At 37.0% G+C, this 17,921-nt stretch overlaps 1 protein-coding gene across 4 annotated transcripts in view; it reads right to left on the minus strand.

Moving 5' to 3' along the window:
* The window catches only part of LOC143029704 (fatty acid hydroxylase domain-containing protein 2-like), an 85,545-nt gene that overhangs the window by 56,431 nt on the left and 11,193 nt on the right, over positions 1–17,921 (minus strand). For 2 of the 4 annotated variants that reach the window (XM_076192550.1, XM_076192552.1), the window contains exons 2-3: positions 9,067–9,234; positions 3,577–3,680 (exon numbers count right to left, since the gene is read on the minus strand). In XM_076192550.1, the coding sequence (XP_076048665.1) occupies positions 3,577–3,680; positions 9,067–9,224 (262 nt within the window). In that variant the 5' untranslated portion in view covers positions 9,225–9,234. Of the gene's footprint in view, positions 1–3,576; positions 3,681–9,066; positions 9,238–15,284; positions 15,414–17,921 lie in introns of those variants that run through there. The other 2 variants (XM_076192549.1, XM_076192551.1) reach the window with 2 other exon arrangements.

Genomic DNA, 17,921 nt, shown 5'->3' on the forward strand with positions numbered 1-17,921 from the left:
TATATGTAAAAAAAAAAATCTTAGATTATATATTTTTTTATTATTAGGTTTGTATATCCTTTACAAAGGTTATATTTCAACGTTTGTTATCAAGTACAGTATTTTTATTTTTGAAATGTACTTATCATTTGTTTGCAAAGATATATATTATGCCAAATGTCTTACATCATAGAATCTTTTTTTTACTGAATTTTCTTCAATATCCTTTCAAAAATTTTGTCTCTACTTCAGTTATAAAGTATTAATGAAGAGGTCAAACACAGGAAAGCCACACTACAACATATATCTTTATTCTTTGATATAAACCAATTATAATGATACAAGTCTACTCAAGATTGGAGCATATGTGTGTTGTATAGGCTTTATAAAATATGTAGGCCATAATCAGTTAATTACATAAAGAGGAGTCGGAGTCGAAGTCGGAGTCGAAGGTTTTGTGTTCCAACTCCACAGCCCTGCTCGGGAAGTGCAAAGTGACAGAGGCACTAACTTTTTAAGTGTAATATTCAAAGGGCCCCTGGAAAGCTTCAATATAAAGCATGTGATTGTGTCAGCATATCACCCCCAAAGTCAAGGGAGTCTTGAGAGGTTCCACAGAACTTTAAAATGCATGATCAGAGCATTTGTGTTAGAGTTTGAGAAGGATTGGGATGAAGGCATAGACTTGCTGTTATATGCCACTAGAATAACTGTACATGAGGGTCTAGGATTTTCTCCTTTTTTACTTGATGTTCAGTAGAACCCCACAAGAAACCCTTGCATCCCTGTATGATTTATGTTGTTGAAAAGTGCAGAAGAAAATACCCTTTACACAAAGTTTGTAGGTACTAATTTCGAGAAGTTGAGGAAGATTAGGCAGATAGCAAAAAGGAATCTTGAAGAGCCCCAAAAAATTACAAGGGTTATTATGATAGGAAGGCAATTAGAGGGTAGCTAAATATTGGGGATTATGTCCTATTATTGTCTCCTCAGAAAACCCTATTACATCAGAAGTATGAAGGACCGTTCAAGTTGTTGGAGAAAAAGGGTGGAAATACATATATGATTAGGAACCCGGTGAAGAGATTAGGTGTGCAACAAGCACTCATAAATCTATTAAAAGAATTCAATGGGATCATAGAAGTGAAGCAGTTGGTATGATTTAAACAGGACAAACTGATGGGAACTTTGATTCAGATATTGGGGATCTTAATTTATTTTATGATTTGGACATGTCACACATAAGTGAGGCATTAGAGGGATTTCTGTCATCACTTGAGGGAGAGATGCATGAAGAAGTCAGAGCGCTCCTTTGCAAGAATGCCACTATGTTTTCATCATGCCCCACTATCACACAAGCAATATCACATGACATCATCTTAGAAGATGGAACCAAGCCAGTGAGGCAGACCCCTTACAGATTGTCACCCCAGAAGAAGAGGATCATGGAGAAGGAAATGAAGCAGCTTATTGGGTCAAGGATTAGTGGAACCTAGTACTAGTCTTTGGACTTCAGCGGCTGTGCTGGTACCTATGCCTGGAGGTGAGTGGAGACTGTGTTGATTACAGGAAGGTGAATACTGTCATAAAGGCAGACTCTTACCTTCTCCCCAGGATAGATGACCTCATTGAGGAAGTCACTGCTCCAAAGTACCTGTCAAAATTGGACTTAATGAAGGGATACCATCAGATCCCTCTTACAAGCAGAGCTGAGATATCTGCTTTTGTTACCTCACATGGGCACTTTTAACACAAAGTGACCCCATTTCCAATGAAGAATAGTGGGACATCCTTTCAGTGCCTTGTAAATTAGCTAGTCAAGGGATTGCCAGGTGTTAGAGCATACTCAGATAACATAGTTGTGTTCTCAGATACATGGAGTGATCACATGCACAGGTTGAAGGCTTTACTTGACAGATTAAAACAAGCCCAGTTTACTGTGAACCTGAAGAAGAGTGCCTCTGAGAGGAGCACCATTGACTATCTAGGACATGAAGTCCATCATGGAATTCATGGTCCCATGACAAAGTGAGGCATCAGAAGATTCATGGGCATGCTTAGATTCTATTGGAGGTACTTTCCAAACCTTGCAGAGGTAGCTGCTCCTTTAACCCACATGCTCTCTTCTAATCGTTTCAGGTGGAATGAAGGTGCTGATGCAGCCAGTGAAGAATATAAAAAGCTCCTCTCAGATTGTCCTGTCTTGATAGCTCCAGATTATAGTAAGAATTTTTTTTATCTTTTTTGTGATGCCAGTCATGTAGCAGTGGGTGCTATGCTTGCTCAGGAAAAGGATGGTGTCATGAGGCCCATTTCATTCATGTCTCAAATCCTTAAGGATTATCAAAGGCAGTATTCTACCATTGAAAGGGAGGCCCTCAGCTTCATATTAGCTTTGAAGAAAATCCAGATTTTTCTAGATAAAGAAGTGATCATCCTGAGTGATCACGACCCCCAGAAGTATATCATAGGTGGGAAAACACAAAATGACACATTAGCTAGATGGGCATTAGCACTACAGGGATATGATTTAAGTGTTCAACACATCTCGGGAAAACAAAGTGTAGTAGCCGACGCCTTGTTGCATTTTGATACAAAATGTTCAAGCCTTGTTTCACAGACTTAAAACATTTTCATCTGGGGAAGAGGGATAGGTCATGTTCCATGATGTGCCATGTATCATGTTCATAATGTATCATGTTCCCTGATGTGCCATAACGGATGTGACACAAAGAGATGCGGATGTGGCACCATAAGCCACATCCTAGCAAGAGCCATAATTGCTCTCCATCCTTAATGTAAATGACTATTGATGTTAAATTCAACCAATTAGTAGGTTACCATACATACATACATGCATACATATACCGAAGGTTTTTTCCCCCTTACAAGGGAGGTAGCCAAAAAACAAAGGCATAAAAACCACTCCCACCCATTTCATCCCTAACATATTCCACCACTTCACACAAAAATAAAGTGGATGGATTGTATGAAGCCAGGTAGATAGGAATAGGGTAGGCTTACAAATGTAACAAATTAGCACTTGCCGTTGGCACTGTGTCATGTGGTTCTGTATGAAAAGGAGGAGATGTGCACCGTGGCTCTCTCTGATTCCCTCGCTCACACTCTGTTCATTGTTCATATCCTCCAACTTATTGTAAGTTATAACATATATCATGTAAATCAAATAGTTTTGTACCTGACCCTTTCTTTGTCTTTGTGAAGCAAGAAAATCCCTTTAACAGGCAAATAATCATACTAGCTATTGGATTGAAGCAACTGTTCAAATCACAGCCAAGATTTGATACATGAACTCAAATACAGAGGCTAGTCCTTGACAGTATGCCTTTGGACTTTATTAAATGCCTTACATATGTCCATCACCATCATAACCTTTTGGGGATGATTTCTTGTTAAATCCCTCTATGATATGAAGTAATCCATAGAAAATTTAATAATGAAATATAAAATCTTCACTTGATTTTTGATGACTAATGAGTACAACAGTTCTATTCATTGCCTGGATCTGCTATTATCATACAGTCTACCACAGTACAAAATTTCTTGATATCATACAATTACTGAAAGTTAACTTACCATAAACCAACAAGTTGAATGGGTCATCTCCATACTTGTCCAGTAATTGATCCCATTGGTGTTGCCAGAAGTTGCCAGATGCCCCCCAAAATTGCTGCAAATGGCTGGTGGTGGGTAGTAGTGGTGGTAGGGTTAGTAATTCTAATCTTAATAATAGTAATGATAATGATAACAATTTAATAATACATACATATACCAAAGACATTTTCCCCCCTTACATGGGATGTAGCCAAAAAACAAATGCATAAAAAACACTCCTACCCATTCCATCCCAACATACTCCACTTCCCTCCCTCTTATCTTGGCACCTCCTGGATGATGGGTCATCCCTGCATCTTGCCCACTGCCCTGGGTCAGAAGCAGTGTCGCGAGACAATGCACATCCACAGCAAGGCTGCTTTATTAAATCGGCGACCCCCCACTCTGTCCCCTCATGCAGAAAAGGAGAAGACGAGGAGAAATCCCTTCAGGTTGCATCAATTTATTTTTCATACATACTCCCTCACCTCCCCCATCCCTCACCCATTTCACCTCATGCATCACAGTATTATTTATACATGCGATGTGCCCCGGAGTGAGGAGGTTAAATTCTTGAATAGTATTTGCACACACTGTTGCCTCATCTAATTTATTCCACTCTGTGTGGGAAGCTATTCTTTTTCATATCTCTTCTATAGCTATCTTTTTTTGAGTTTCTTTTCATGTCTTGTTTTTCTCTTGTCCCACTTTAATAAATCATCTCTATCTAGGACTTTCATTCCTTTCATAGTTTTGTAAATAGTCATTAGATCTCTTTCTCTTCTTTGTTCCAGGGTTGGTAGTTCCAATTTGGACAATCTTTGTTCATATGTCAAGCTGGATTGTGTTGGTGCCATCTTTGTCTTTGCTCTTTGTATTCTAATTTCTTTATATTCTTTTTAGTACTGGGTGCCCATAGTGTTACAGCATACTCCAATCTTGGTCTTATCAATGTAACTAATATTTTCTTTACCATTTCCTCATCCAAATTGTCAAAAGCCCCTTTCATCAACCTTAGTAAATTGAAGGTTTCTCTATTTTGTTGATATGCTTGTCTGGTGACATGTCTTTGCTGATAATTACTCATAAGTCCTTTTCCGACCTCATTTTTTGGACTTCACCAATTTTGTATTTCCTCGATATTCTATTTTTATTTTTTCCAAACTCCATTATACTTCATTTCTTGATGTTAAAGTTCACTTCCCACTTTCGACTCCATTTCCAGACTTTGTCTAAGTTTTCCTGTAGTGATTCACAATCTTCCTCTGTACTTACTTTAGTATTTTTGCATCATCTGCAAAGAAGTTCATATAACATTCCACACCTTCATCCATGTCATTTATATATATGGCAAACATAATCAGACCCAATACAGAACCTTGCAGGACACCATTTATCATTACTTCCCAGGTCGAGTATTTGTCTCTAAGTACTACCTTCATTTTTCTCCCAGTAAAGAAATCTCCCATCCATTCCCATAACCTTCCTTTAATACCACCTATTGATTCCATTTTTCTTAATAGCTTTTTGTGCAGTACTTTATCAAATGCTTTTTGTAGATCTAGGAAAGCACAATCCACCCATTCATCCCCTTCTTATATCATTTCTATTGTTCTTGAATGGAAGCAAATCAAGTTTGTGGCACATGATCTTCCTTGTCTAAATCCAAATTGTGTTGGATTCAGTATATTTTTTCTTCCAGATATTTAACCCATCTACTTTTGATAACTTTTTCACATATTTTTGCTATTGTGCTTGTAAGGGAGACTGGTCTATAGTTAGTTGGATTTTCCTTGTCCCCTCCTTTATATATAGATACAATATTTGCATTTTTCCAGTCCTGTAGTACCTTTCCTTCTTTGGGTGAGTAATCACTTATCTTGTATATTTTGTCCATCAATTCACCTATGCATTCTTTTCAATATCCAGTTTACAATTCCATCTGGACCATGTGATTTTCTGACATCAATGTGTTTTATTTGGTCTCTGATTTCCTTCTGTATCACAGTTATTTCTTCCATTGGGAGGGATCTTTCTGTATTTCTTCCCAGTTTTGTGAACTTTCAATTGTGAATACAGATATGAAATGTTTGGACCATGTGATTTTCTGACATCAATGTGTTTTATTTGGTCTCTGATTTCCTTCTGTATCACAGTTATTTCTTTCATTGGGAGGGATCTTTCTGTATTTCCTCCCAGTTTTGTGAACTTTCAATTGTGAATACAGATTTAAAATGTCTATTTATAATTTCAGCCATTTCTACATCTTATATATATTCATTATTCCCTTGGTGCAGTCTATTTCTTGTTTTCCTTTTAATTTACCATTCACATACCTGTAAAATAGTTTAGGTTGTTCCTTGCACTTTTTTATTATGTCCTTTTCATAGTTTCTCTTTTCATTTCTCCATATTTTTTCATACTCATTTCTTAGTTTGATATATGTCTGCCACTTACTCATTTTTTTTTCCATGTTTTCCAAGTTTTGTCTCTTCTTTCTTTCGCCTTACTACATTTTTTGTTGTACCAGCACTTAATGTACACCCTTTCTTGCTTCTGTTTTGGTACATACGAGTATTTGTTTATTCCCTCATCATAAATTTCTTTTAATATGTTCCATTTCTCTTCCTTTATAGGTCAGATATCAAGACTTCCATAACTTTTTGTATTTACAGTTTAATGTACATAAAAAAAAAACATACTGACAGTATTCTATATAATTCCACCATCTACATCTTATCAAATTTGGCAAAAAACAGTTTTGTCTTCATTTCATTGCGTCGTCTGCTATTCGAAACATTCCGCCCGTGCGCTTCGGGAAAGGTTCGGGGAATTCCGCGTTCGTGACGTCACAGTTGCCAAACAAACAATATTGTTATTCTGAATATCTAGACTTCGGAAAAGTGGTATGCGAGGCGCAATTAAAAGTGAATTTTCTGAATAAATTCTTCTGTAATAGGTAAAAACTTTATTTGTATGCTTTTAAAAAGTACTTTTTCGATGATTTTTAGTGAATGGTATATCTGTTGATATCTGACCTTAAGCCCTTCTTAGTCAAAAACATGACTCCTCCACCCTGTTTCTCCTTAATATTTTTCATCCAATGGTTGTATAGGCCTTGTCCCACAGTGTTTCATGGTAGAGGACTTTTTAATTTCCACAATTCCCATTATGTCTGGTTTTTCCAATGCCAGATAGTCATTTAATTAATTCAGTCCTGAAATCATGCCATTTATGTTGGTATAGGCTATTTTCAATTTTTTCATTTCTTGTCCTTTTCTATTACATTTCCTTTTTTTATATAAACCATTTTCTCAGCCTCAGATCCAGCACTCTCCAAAAAAACTCATTCTTTTCAGTCTCCTTTTTTTTTAGCTTCACTTCTAAGTGACTTTCCTTTCTCTTTTCCACATCGCTCATTTCTTTTTTTATCCATACATTTTTGTAATTTTCACTATTTGCTAGCTTTGTTGTTTTAGATACTAGTGCTAACATTTGAGACCTTAGTTTGATTTTTAGTGGCCTGTATGGTTTTTCTTTAGAGTATTTTCTCATTCTATACACTTCCTCAATTTCTTTGTCTATATCCTGTCCCTAATTTTGTATCTCCTTCAGAATTGCTTTAGCAATTTCTTTCTCATCTTTTTCTCTTTGATATTTATGTACATTGTGTTTTTCTCTAATGCCATAAACTACAATGCACATGGAACATAAGAGAGGAAGAGAGTTTAAATGTGTTTAAGATTAAAAGTTTGAGAAGTATGGTAGGGGTACTAGGCTGGATAGAGTGAGAAAAGAGGTGAGGAGAGCAGTGGTGGAAAGGGAGTTGGGAGATAGAGTTGATGAAAGAGTACTGGGATGGTTTTGACACACAGAAAGAATGAGTGAAGAAATATTAGTAAAAGAGGTGTGGAAGGCAGAGGTGAAATGAGAGAACATTAGGGGGCAACCATGGGTGATATAAATGGATGGGATAAAAGGAGCATTGGGAAAGAGGGGAATGTCTGTTGAGGGAGAAAGGGAGAAGACAGAAGATAGGGGTGAGTGGAGAATGGTTGTGTATGGATTGTAATGCATGGAAGGGAGGGGATGGGGGATAAGGGAGTATGTGTGAATGGTATTTTGATGCAGCCCAAAGGGATTTTTTCTCATCTCCTTTTCTGCATGAGGGAATGGAAAGGGGTGGGGGGGTCATCAATTAAATGAAGAGGCCTTGCTGTGGATATGCTATGCCTTGCTGCATTGCTTCTGACCCAGGGCAGTGGGTGAGATTCAGGGGAAAAGAGGGAGGGAGAGGTGGTGAATGGGAGTGGAATATATGGGGATGAAATGGGTGGGAGTGGATTTATGCCTTTGACTATGGCTACCTACCTTGTAAGAGGGAAAAGCCCTTGGTATATGGATGTACAAAAAGGTGGGGGGACATACTGGTTTGCTGGAAGCAAAAAGGGGGGCATCATATAAGATAGTTTGGGATCCATTGCTGTATATGCAAAGAATTGGAATTTAAGAGAAGCAGAGAGGAGAAGTTTAAATGTGTTTGAGATGAAGTAGTAGAGACTTGGGGGTTGAAAGGGAGCTGGCAAATAGGGCTGATAAAAGATTTTTGGGATAGTTTGGGCACATGGAAAGACTGAGTGAAGAAATATTTGTTAAAAAAAAGTGTGGAAAGCAGAGATGGATGGAGTGAATTTGAGGGGACAACCAAAGCTGAGATGGATAGATAGGGTGAAAGGGGGCTTTGAGCAAGTGGGGAATGTCTGTGGAGGAGGGAAGGTAGAAGGCAGGGGATAGGGGTGAGTGGAGAATGGTTGTGTATGTATGATATTTTTATGCACCCCAATATTGAGATGGATGGATGGGGTAAAAGATGCATTGGGAAAGAAGTGAATGTCTGTGGAGGAAGGAAGGAAGGGAGGAGAGAGAAGATAGGGGTGAGTGGAGAATGATTGTGTATGTATGATGCTGTGATACATGGGAGTGAGTGGGGGATGGGGAGTAAGAGAGTAAATATAAATGATATTTTGATGCAATCCAAAGGGATTCCTCCCTGTCTTATCTTTTTCTGCATGAGAGGACAGAGAGGGAGGGTTGCCAATTAAATGAAGTGGCCTTGCTGTGGATGTGCTGTGTCTTGCTACATTACTTCTAACCCAGGGTGGTGGGTGAGATGCAGTGATAACATGTCATCCAGGAGGAGCCAAGATAAGAGGAAGGGAGGGGGGTGAATGGGAGTGGAGTATGAGGGGATGGAATGGGTGGGAATGGATTTTATGCCTGTTTTTTGGCTACCTCCCTTGTAAGGATGAAAAAGCCAAGTGTTTATGTACATATTTTCATCACCTGTGAAATAAATTTTAGAAACCATTAAACTATCCATAAATTTCATGTTTGTTACTCTAGTTATCACAGAATTAAAAAGCTGCAACAAATAATCATACTCTCAATGATATAAATTAATTCTAAACTTACAAGGTAATACTATTCCTCAGGGCGACAAGAACAACCAATGTTGAACCAACAACAAATAATGTTTTCTTCAAGCTTGACCAAAGATGTCCTAATTGTTGAACCCTCTGACAATGCAAAGGCAAGTTTTGGTCTCCTTCATAAACCTCTGCTTCATCCATCTTCTAGATTCTGTAAAATTAAACACAATACTAATTAACCTATCCAGAGTTCTTTTTCTCATATATTCATTTCTAACTCCCATAATATTTTACTTAGTTAAAGGAATTCAATTATAATCTTTTAATTTACCTTAATAATTTTCCTCAGTGAAAACCAACAGGAAACTTTTGCTCATTATAATGACATGAATTCATGCATCTTCATAGACCTGTCCTAACTTTTGCTTAAATTCTTTCATGTTGCAATTTATCTAATGGATAGGTTCTCTTGCAGAAAACTACAGTACCACCAGGAAGCCAGTTTAGGCCACCAATTCAGGCCCATATGTAGTTCAATTAAGATATTTTGTACTGCCATCTGGAAAGGGTGGGTGTTGGGCAGCATAGTATAAAATACTCTCTGTCATCTGTGTGATGATTGTATCTAAGCCAAATGTAATCTTTGGTCAGGTCAATTATGTGCTGGTACTGATTTAATGTAGGGTGGTGATTTGAATGGAAATATTCTAGTCGAACTCCTTCTCACCTTATACTGTAGATGATTTATTCTAACGAGTTGACTTTGGGGGAGCTTGGTGACAGAGTTTGATGGCCTATTGTGGAGAGCTTCTTTTGTGATATGATTATGTATTTGCCTACTTGTAGTATACAGGAAAGTAAAAGTAACAATGCTTCTGGGGTCCTGTCTCTTACTTGCCAATCATCATACATACTTTAAACTTTATGTATGATTCTAACTTCAGCTATTTCTCCTTATTCTCAAAGGATTATATTATGAATTCAATTTATGTACATGTATGTATTTTTTATACACACATATATAACTATTTTCCTAAAGAAAAATATTGAATAAATTGGTAACAAAGTCCTTATTGGATATCTTAACTGTGGCAACATCAACTGAGAGGAATGGGAGGCAAGCAGCAAAGAAGATTCCCAGGGAAATACACTGTTGAGTATAGCAATGGAGAACACAATGACCCAGTAGGTAAAGGAAGTGACACAGGTAAGAGGAGATGACACTCCCACAAGATAAGATCCGTTACTAACCAAAGAGCAAGACATCATCAGCTCCTTGAACTACCTTTGCCCAATAGGAAAAAGTGACCATGTTACAATTTAATTTCAGCTAGAGGATGAGGAAATAGAGTCAAGGAATGAATCACACAGGCAAGGGAGACTCAATTTTAGGAGAACAGATTATTTACGGTTTATAAAATTCTTTGAAGAAACAAACTGGGAGGAATTCATGAGTACCACAGGCATAAGGAGGAAATGGGAAATCTTTCTTGACACTTACAACCTAGAAGTGAACAAGCATGTGCCAAAGACTAGACAAGGGAAGAAGCAAAAACAGGATTGATTTAACAAAAAGACATAATAAAAAAAATATTGGTTACATTGATAAGGCCTAGACTAGAGTATGCGGCGACACTGTGGTCACCCAGCACCAAAAAGAATATAAAGAAAATAGAAAGAATCCAAAGAGCAGCTACAAAAATGGCACCTGCACTTGCAAACCTATCATATGAGGAGAGATTGGCTAAACTGGAGTTACCGACGCTGGAGCAAAGAAGAGAGAGAGGTGACCTACTGACCATCTACAGAATCATGAAAGGCACAGAGATACTTGATAGAGAGGACTTACTAAACTGGGACAAGAGAAACACAAGAGGACATGGAAAGAAAATAAAAAAACATAGCTATAGAAGAGAACTGAAGAAAAACAGTTTTCCACATAGAGTATTGGACAATTGGAACAAACTGGATAATGAAATAGTATGCGCAAAAACCATTCATGAGTTTAAAAGCAAACTAGACACTGCGAGATACAAAGGCGGGACACCACGAGCATAGCTCCCCTTCCTGCAAAATACAACTAGGTACAACTAGGTAAATACAATCTCCTCTTAGCATCCATTTCCAAATGTCTATTCCTCATTACACTTTTTAATCCACCAAGGCATTTACTCGCTTCTCTCAGTCTACATTCTACCTCCACCTCCACTCCACCCTTTCCTGCCACATTCACACCCAAGTATCTAAACCTATCCTCTTCCTCCAGTCGCTCTCTCTTAATGCTCTCTTCCAGTCTACTGCCACTTTCACCCCTTGTACATCTCATCACCTTACTTTTACCCATATTTATCTACAACTTTCTTCTTTCACACACTCTCCAAAATCTGTCACAAACTTCCTCAATCCCTCCTCTGATCCTGCTACAAGTGCAGTGTTGTCTGCAAACAACAGCTGGCTCACCTCCCACTTTTCTCCATTTTCTTTAAACATCTCCAATCCCTGACCCACCACCCTTGCATTTACCTCTTGCACCACTCCATACATGTATAAGTTGAACAGCCACGGTAACATAACAAATCCCTGACAAACTCCCACCTTTACCTCAAACTACTCACTCTCCCCATTTCTAATCCTGACACATGCTCTACTACTCTTGTAGAAACTCTTGACAGCTCCTAGAAGCTTTTCTCCTATCCAGTATATTTGCAAAACCTCCCACAGTGCCTTCCTGTCTACCCTGTCATAAGCCTTTTCCATATCCATAAAAGCCCAAAAAACATCCTTACCTTTTCCTATAGCTTTCTCACATATCTGTCTTACCACAAAAATCTGATCTATGCAACCTCTACCTGTCCTAAATCCACACTGTTCATTGCCAATTACTCCCTCTGTTCCTCTCTTAATCCTCTCAATCAAGATCCTCCCATAAGCCTTCCCAACTACACTTAACAAGCTAATCCCTCTGAAACTACTATACTCGCACTTGTCCCCTTTTCCCTTGCAAAGTGGAACTACACAGGCACTCCTCCAGTCGTCCGGCACTCTACACTCTCTCCAGCAGACATTAACCTCTTCCATAACGTAGGCGTCATGAGGAGCAAGTGGGTACGCGAGGATGCCGACGTCGGCGTCTTGATTATATTTATTGTAGTCGTACCTGCATAACCCCCATACTCTGTAAACTGGCTTCATCATATTTTCTATGGTTATCAAAATTCACGGGTGAAAGAGAACGAGCGATAGAGCAGTGACTTTATTTTCTATAATGCGAGTACAGGTAGTCGTCGACTTATGACCTATGCGATTTACGACTGATCGACTTTACGACCACGAGATAGTGCAATAATATTTAACATTTAATAGAGTAATAGAATTGCAATGTTATGCCTGGCAGTGCAGTACAATTACTTTGCACGCCACGAGACGCAAGTACGACAATTTTGGCAGGCTGCCGGCAGCGTCAGCATTTCAGCCAGCTAAATATTCTTTCATTTTGTTTGAAGTAAAATGTTTCCTAATTTTGCATTGCATTTTGTATTTTTATATATTTTGCAATTGATAAAATGTAACAGTAAAACTTTTTTTTATGCCTAGGCTAGTTTGTTGTCGATAACAATATGTTTGGTACAGTACGTAAACAAAAAGAATGTGTTTTGAAATAAAATTTTACCTTACATTTTGTATTTTTATATGTTTTGCAATTAATAAAATGTAACAGTAAAACTTTTTTATGCTTAGTCTGTTGTCGATAACAATATGTTCGGTACAGCATTTTGTATTTTTATGTTTTGCGATTAATAAAATGTAACAGTAAACTTTGTTTATGCTCTGTTGTCGATATTTTCGGTATAGTACGTAAATGAAAAGAATGTGTTTTGAAATAGAAATTTTCCTAATTGTGCCTTGCAATAATTTTAATTTAACAAACAAAAAAGTATTTGTAGGTCAAAGATGACAGGACTTTATTCAGTATGCGTAGGCCTAGGCTGCGTTTCCTAACGAAAATTATAAAAAGTTAATGAATATTAAAGAACGTAGCTCAAAGATAATACGATTTTATTCAGTATGCATACGTTTCCTAAAGAAAGTCTGGTGGTAAAATAATAAAAATGTTGAAAAATACAGTATCTAATATCATAGGTCAAAGATGATAGGTTTTTATTCAGTATGCTTAGGCCTAAGCTACGTTTCCCAAAGAAAATCAGATAAAATTATAAAAAGGTTAAAAATACTATACAACATAGTTCAAAGATGCTAAGATTATTTCAGTATGTTAAATATAATATACAAAACATATATACAGTAACAAAAATAATATATAAAGGGTAATATATACTGTATATATATAAAATCCGACTTGCGTCCAGATCGACTTACGACCTGTCTGTCGGAACCGAACTCAGTCGTAAGTCGACGACTACCTGTATTATGACGCAACATCGCACGTCTGGCAGCTAATGCTGCCAGATGTGCGATGTGGCCCGTATTGAAGGGGTTAAATAACCTCACCAGCCAGGCCATCACTGTACCTCCTTTTTTTAGACATTCTGCATGGCATCCATCCACACCAGGTGCCTTACCTGCTCTCATCATCTTAACAACTGCCTTCACTTCATCCTTCCTTATTTCTCCTCCATTTTCCTCACTCATCACGGTCATTTTCTTAGCACCTCCCACTGCAACTATCTTTCCCTCCCTATCCTCCCTCACAATTAGTAACTCCCTAAAATATTCTGCCTACCTTCCCCTTACTGCCTTCTTTTCCATTATCATATCTCCATCTGCACCTTTTACCATTATATATATATATATATATATATATATATATATATATATATATATATATATACATATATATATATATATTATATATATATATATATATATATATATATATATATTAGCTATTGTGCAGATCAAAAATGTCTATAATTCACAGGTTTCTCCCTGCTTCCTCCTTTGAAGACTGGTACCACATTAGCCAATTTGCAGTCCAGTGGCACCCTCAGTTGGTGCATTTTATCCACTAATAGCTATGGAATCCTTCAATATCTCACCTGAGATCTCATCAGTCAATCAATATGCCCCAGGTCTCTCTTCCAGGAGACTCACAACTCCCAGGTAACCAATAATGATCGCCAGACAAATCCACAGGTCACTTACGAACAAAATGTTGTGTTGTCTAGGGATAGTTAGTGTGCAGCAGTGTAAGATGAGGTACTCAGTTCCTCTTTGTGATGGTTGCATCTAGGGTAATCTCATTCTGTGGCCAAGCCTAATCCGTGTTGGTATTGTATTGGTGCTGGATGGTACTTTTCTCACTTTCAAGTTCTCAATAACTTTATTTACTTCACATTCCTCCACTCTTGTGTTGTTTAAGATTTCTCCCTTACCTTCACTTCTCTTCCTAAGTCCTTTTCACTGGTAAACACCAAATGTGAAATTTTCTTCATAATTTTAGCTTGCTTACTTGTTTCTTCATATACTTCCTCTTCAGCTTTTAATTTAGATCTTCTTCCCCTGTGTTTCAACTTACATTTACAAATCCGCAGTACTTTCATATTTACACTAATCAATTACACCATTTTCATGGTTATTTTCTTCCTATTGTCTAAATCTTGCATATCTATTTCTGGTTCTGGTATTAGTATTTCTATTTCTATTTCTCTTTCTGGTATTAGCATTTCTTTTTAGACTGTTTCTGTCACCAGCTGAAAGTAGCAGCTGGGGAGTAGTTGCTAACTGCCAGCTCTCCAATTGAAAAGGTGTAAGAAATACTGTTGAAGTTGATAGATATCTTGGGCCCAATTCAAAGAATAAGTATCCGCCTCTCAAGGCCATATTTGGTTGGGGAAAGATATTGGGATACTACAAGAGGATCTCAATAAATTGGTTGCATGATTAGGGAAATGGCAAATGGACTTCAATATCTCAAAGTACAGTACATTAAATGAAGGATTACATAACCCAGCTAATAGGTATAGCTCAGATAATGCCTTATTAAAGAAAACAGAATGTGAAAAGGACTTAGGAGTGTTAGTGTGCATTAGTGCCAGGAATAGGGCTAATAGGGCATTAGGATTTATTGTTAGGATGGTTACAAACAAAAGTGCAGAGGTAATCATTAAAAATTAACTAGTGATAGTTAGACCCATCTTTGACTATGCAGTACAGTTTTGGTCTCGGTCCTATAGAATTGATATTCATTTGAATCAATACAGAGGAGAATGACCAAAATGATACAAAGGCTTAGAAACTTACTTTATGAAAGCAGGTTTAGGCACCTTAACTTACACTCACTAGAAAGACAAAGAGTGTGAGGTGATCTGATAGTGGTATTGAAGTGGTCAAGGGCTTTGAGCACTGAAACTATTGGTTGTTTTAAGAAAAGATTAGATAACTTTATAGATAGGGATGACAGGTCATATCATAGAACTGCCTTTGGACTTTATGGTTTCTTCCAGTCTCCTCCATTCTTATGTTCTTATATTCTCTAGTCAGATGAGGGTGGTTCATGGGTTTTGAAAATAGGCAGTTGGAAATTGAATCTCTGCTCTCTACCTTGTGGGACTATCATAAACATGTACCAGTCACTGATGGTATAACACACACACACACACACACCAAGAAAATAAAAAAAGACAGCTATAGAAGAGATTTGAAAAAGAACAGCTTTCCTCACAGAGTAATAGTCAGTTGGAACAAGTTAGATGAGAAAGTGGTGTGTGCAAAAACAATACATGAATTTAAAAATAGTTTAGATAAAATGAGATATGAAGACGGGACCCCACGAGCATAGCTCCCCTTCCCGTAAAATACAACTAGGTAAATACACACATATATATATATATATATATATATATATTGTATATATATATATCTTGATATATATATATATATTATATATGTGTGTGTGTGTGTATACATGTATTTACCTAGTTGTATTTTACGGGAAGGGGAGCTATGCTCGTGGTGTCCCGTCTTCATATCTCATTTTATCTAAACTATTTTTAAATTCATGTATTGTTTTTGCACACACCACTTTCTCATCTAACTTGTTCCAACTGTCTATTACTCTGTGTGTGTATATATGTGTATATATATGTGTGTGTGTGTATATATATATATATATATATATATATATATATATATATATATATATATATATATATATATATATATATATATATATATATATGAGCTGTGGAGGATGTTAAAAGTATGTCCAATTTATAAAGAAACAAACATGACCCAATAAATTATATACCTATCTCACTGACATGTGTTATATGTAAAACTTGTGAGACCTTGATTACATAAGAACATAAGAATGAAGGAGACTGCAAGAGACCATATGACCTACACTAGGCAGTTCCATGTCCATTACCACCTGTCATCTCCATCCATAAAGTTGTCTAACCATTTCTTAAAAAATAATATGGTAAATCATTTGAAGTATAATAATCTTATAAGTGGCAACTGACATGGCTTTTGACAGTAGTACCTTGACAAGCTAACTAACTTGTATGGAGAACTTGGCATCTGCTGTTGAACAACAAGTACATATAGATGTTATTTACTTGGACTGTATAAACTTGAACCATATGGAATTAAGGGCAGACTGTTGGACTGTATAAGGGTATTTCTTCTGGGGAAAATGTATTTTGTTGGGATTCAAGGAACCCAATTGGGCAAATTACAGGTGACCTCTAGAAAGCCACAAGGACCAGTCTTGGGACTCATTCTTTTCTTAGTGTTTGTGAATGATCTGGCTCAAGAACTGGAATGTCCATCTCTCCTATTTGCAATTGATGCCAAAAAAATTATGCCACTCTATACTGAAGAGGGCATCCAACCAAAGCAACAGGACTTAGCAAGACTGGAAGAGTGGATTGAAAAGTTGTTGTTACAATTTAACACTGAGAAAATGTAACCATGCATGTTGGGCAATGAAATCCATTTTTCAATTATGAGATAAATGGAGATGTACTTAAGACCTCAGAATCAGAGAAAGACAGTGTACTGTTGGCACTGAACCTTAAACCTGCCCAACATGTTGCTAAGGAAGTTTCAAATGCAATTAGAATGATTGGCTGAATTAGGAGAATCTTTGACTACAGTATTTAGATGTAGGTACAAGGAGTCTTCAATTTATGAAAGTCTTGACTTCTACTGTTTCATGTTTATGATGCTGGCAGTGCTTGTCCCTGTGCATTCCCCCTCCTTTTTCTTTTTTCTTTTTACAATAATACAAAGAATTATTGGTGTCTACATTGGAGGAATATATCATCATGTGATGATAGACCAAGGAAGAAGCATTGGTCAGTCTAGACTGACCAACATTTTGGATTACTATTTATTATTTGCTCTCTTGTTTGTATTTTTTTTTTTTTTTTTTTTTACTTTTTGTCCTTCATTATGGCTCCCAAGCACATGGAAGACTTTTCTGGTGTCAGTGCATCAAGGAAAAGGAAAACAATCACCATAGAAAGTGCTTAATTAGGCTGGTTCCAACCTACACCTATTAGTTTATGACATTACATAAGAAAAAATAATGACTATGGACTGAGAAGTGAGTGACTGGGTAAAACAACACTTGAAAAATGATGAAGAGAAAAATGACTGAAACATAAAATCCTGAAAGTGATGCAAAACATGGACTATAAGATCTTCGAGTACAATGAAATAAGTAATAGATCAAACAAGTGCAAAATGAAGAAGAGTTTAATGGTGGACACAAGTTAGATCAAATTCTTTTGGTGTGAAGGTGGTCAATAACTAGAACTCTTTGCCAACAACACTCATCAATGCTCCTACTACTGGAGCATAGCTGTTTTGGATAATTTCTTGGCAACATAGGGATAGTTAAATAGACCAATACACAAGGAACATGAAAAT

This window comes from Oratosquilla oratoria, chromosome 11, assembly GCF_046742065.1.
Source record: "Oratosquilla oratoria isolate Oo_2021 chromosome 11, ASM4674206v1, whole genome shotgun sequence".
Taxonomy (NCBI): Eukaryota; Metazoa; Arthropoda; class Malacostraca; order Stomatopoda; family Squillidae; genus Oratosquilla; species Oratosquilla oratoria.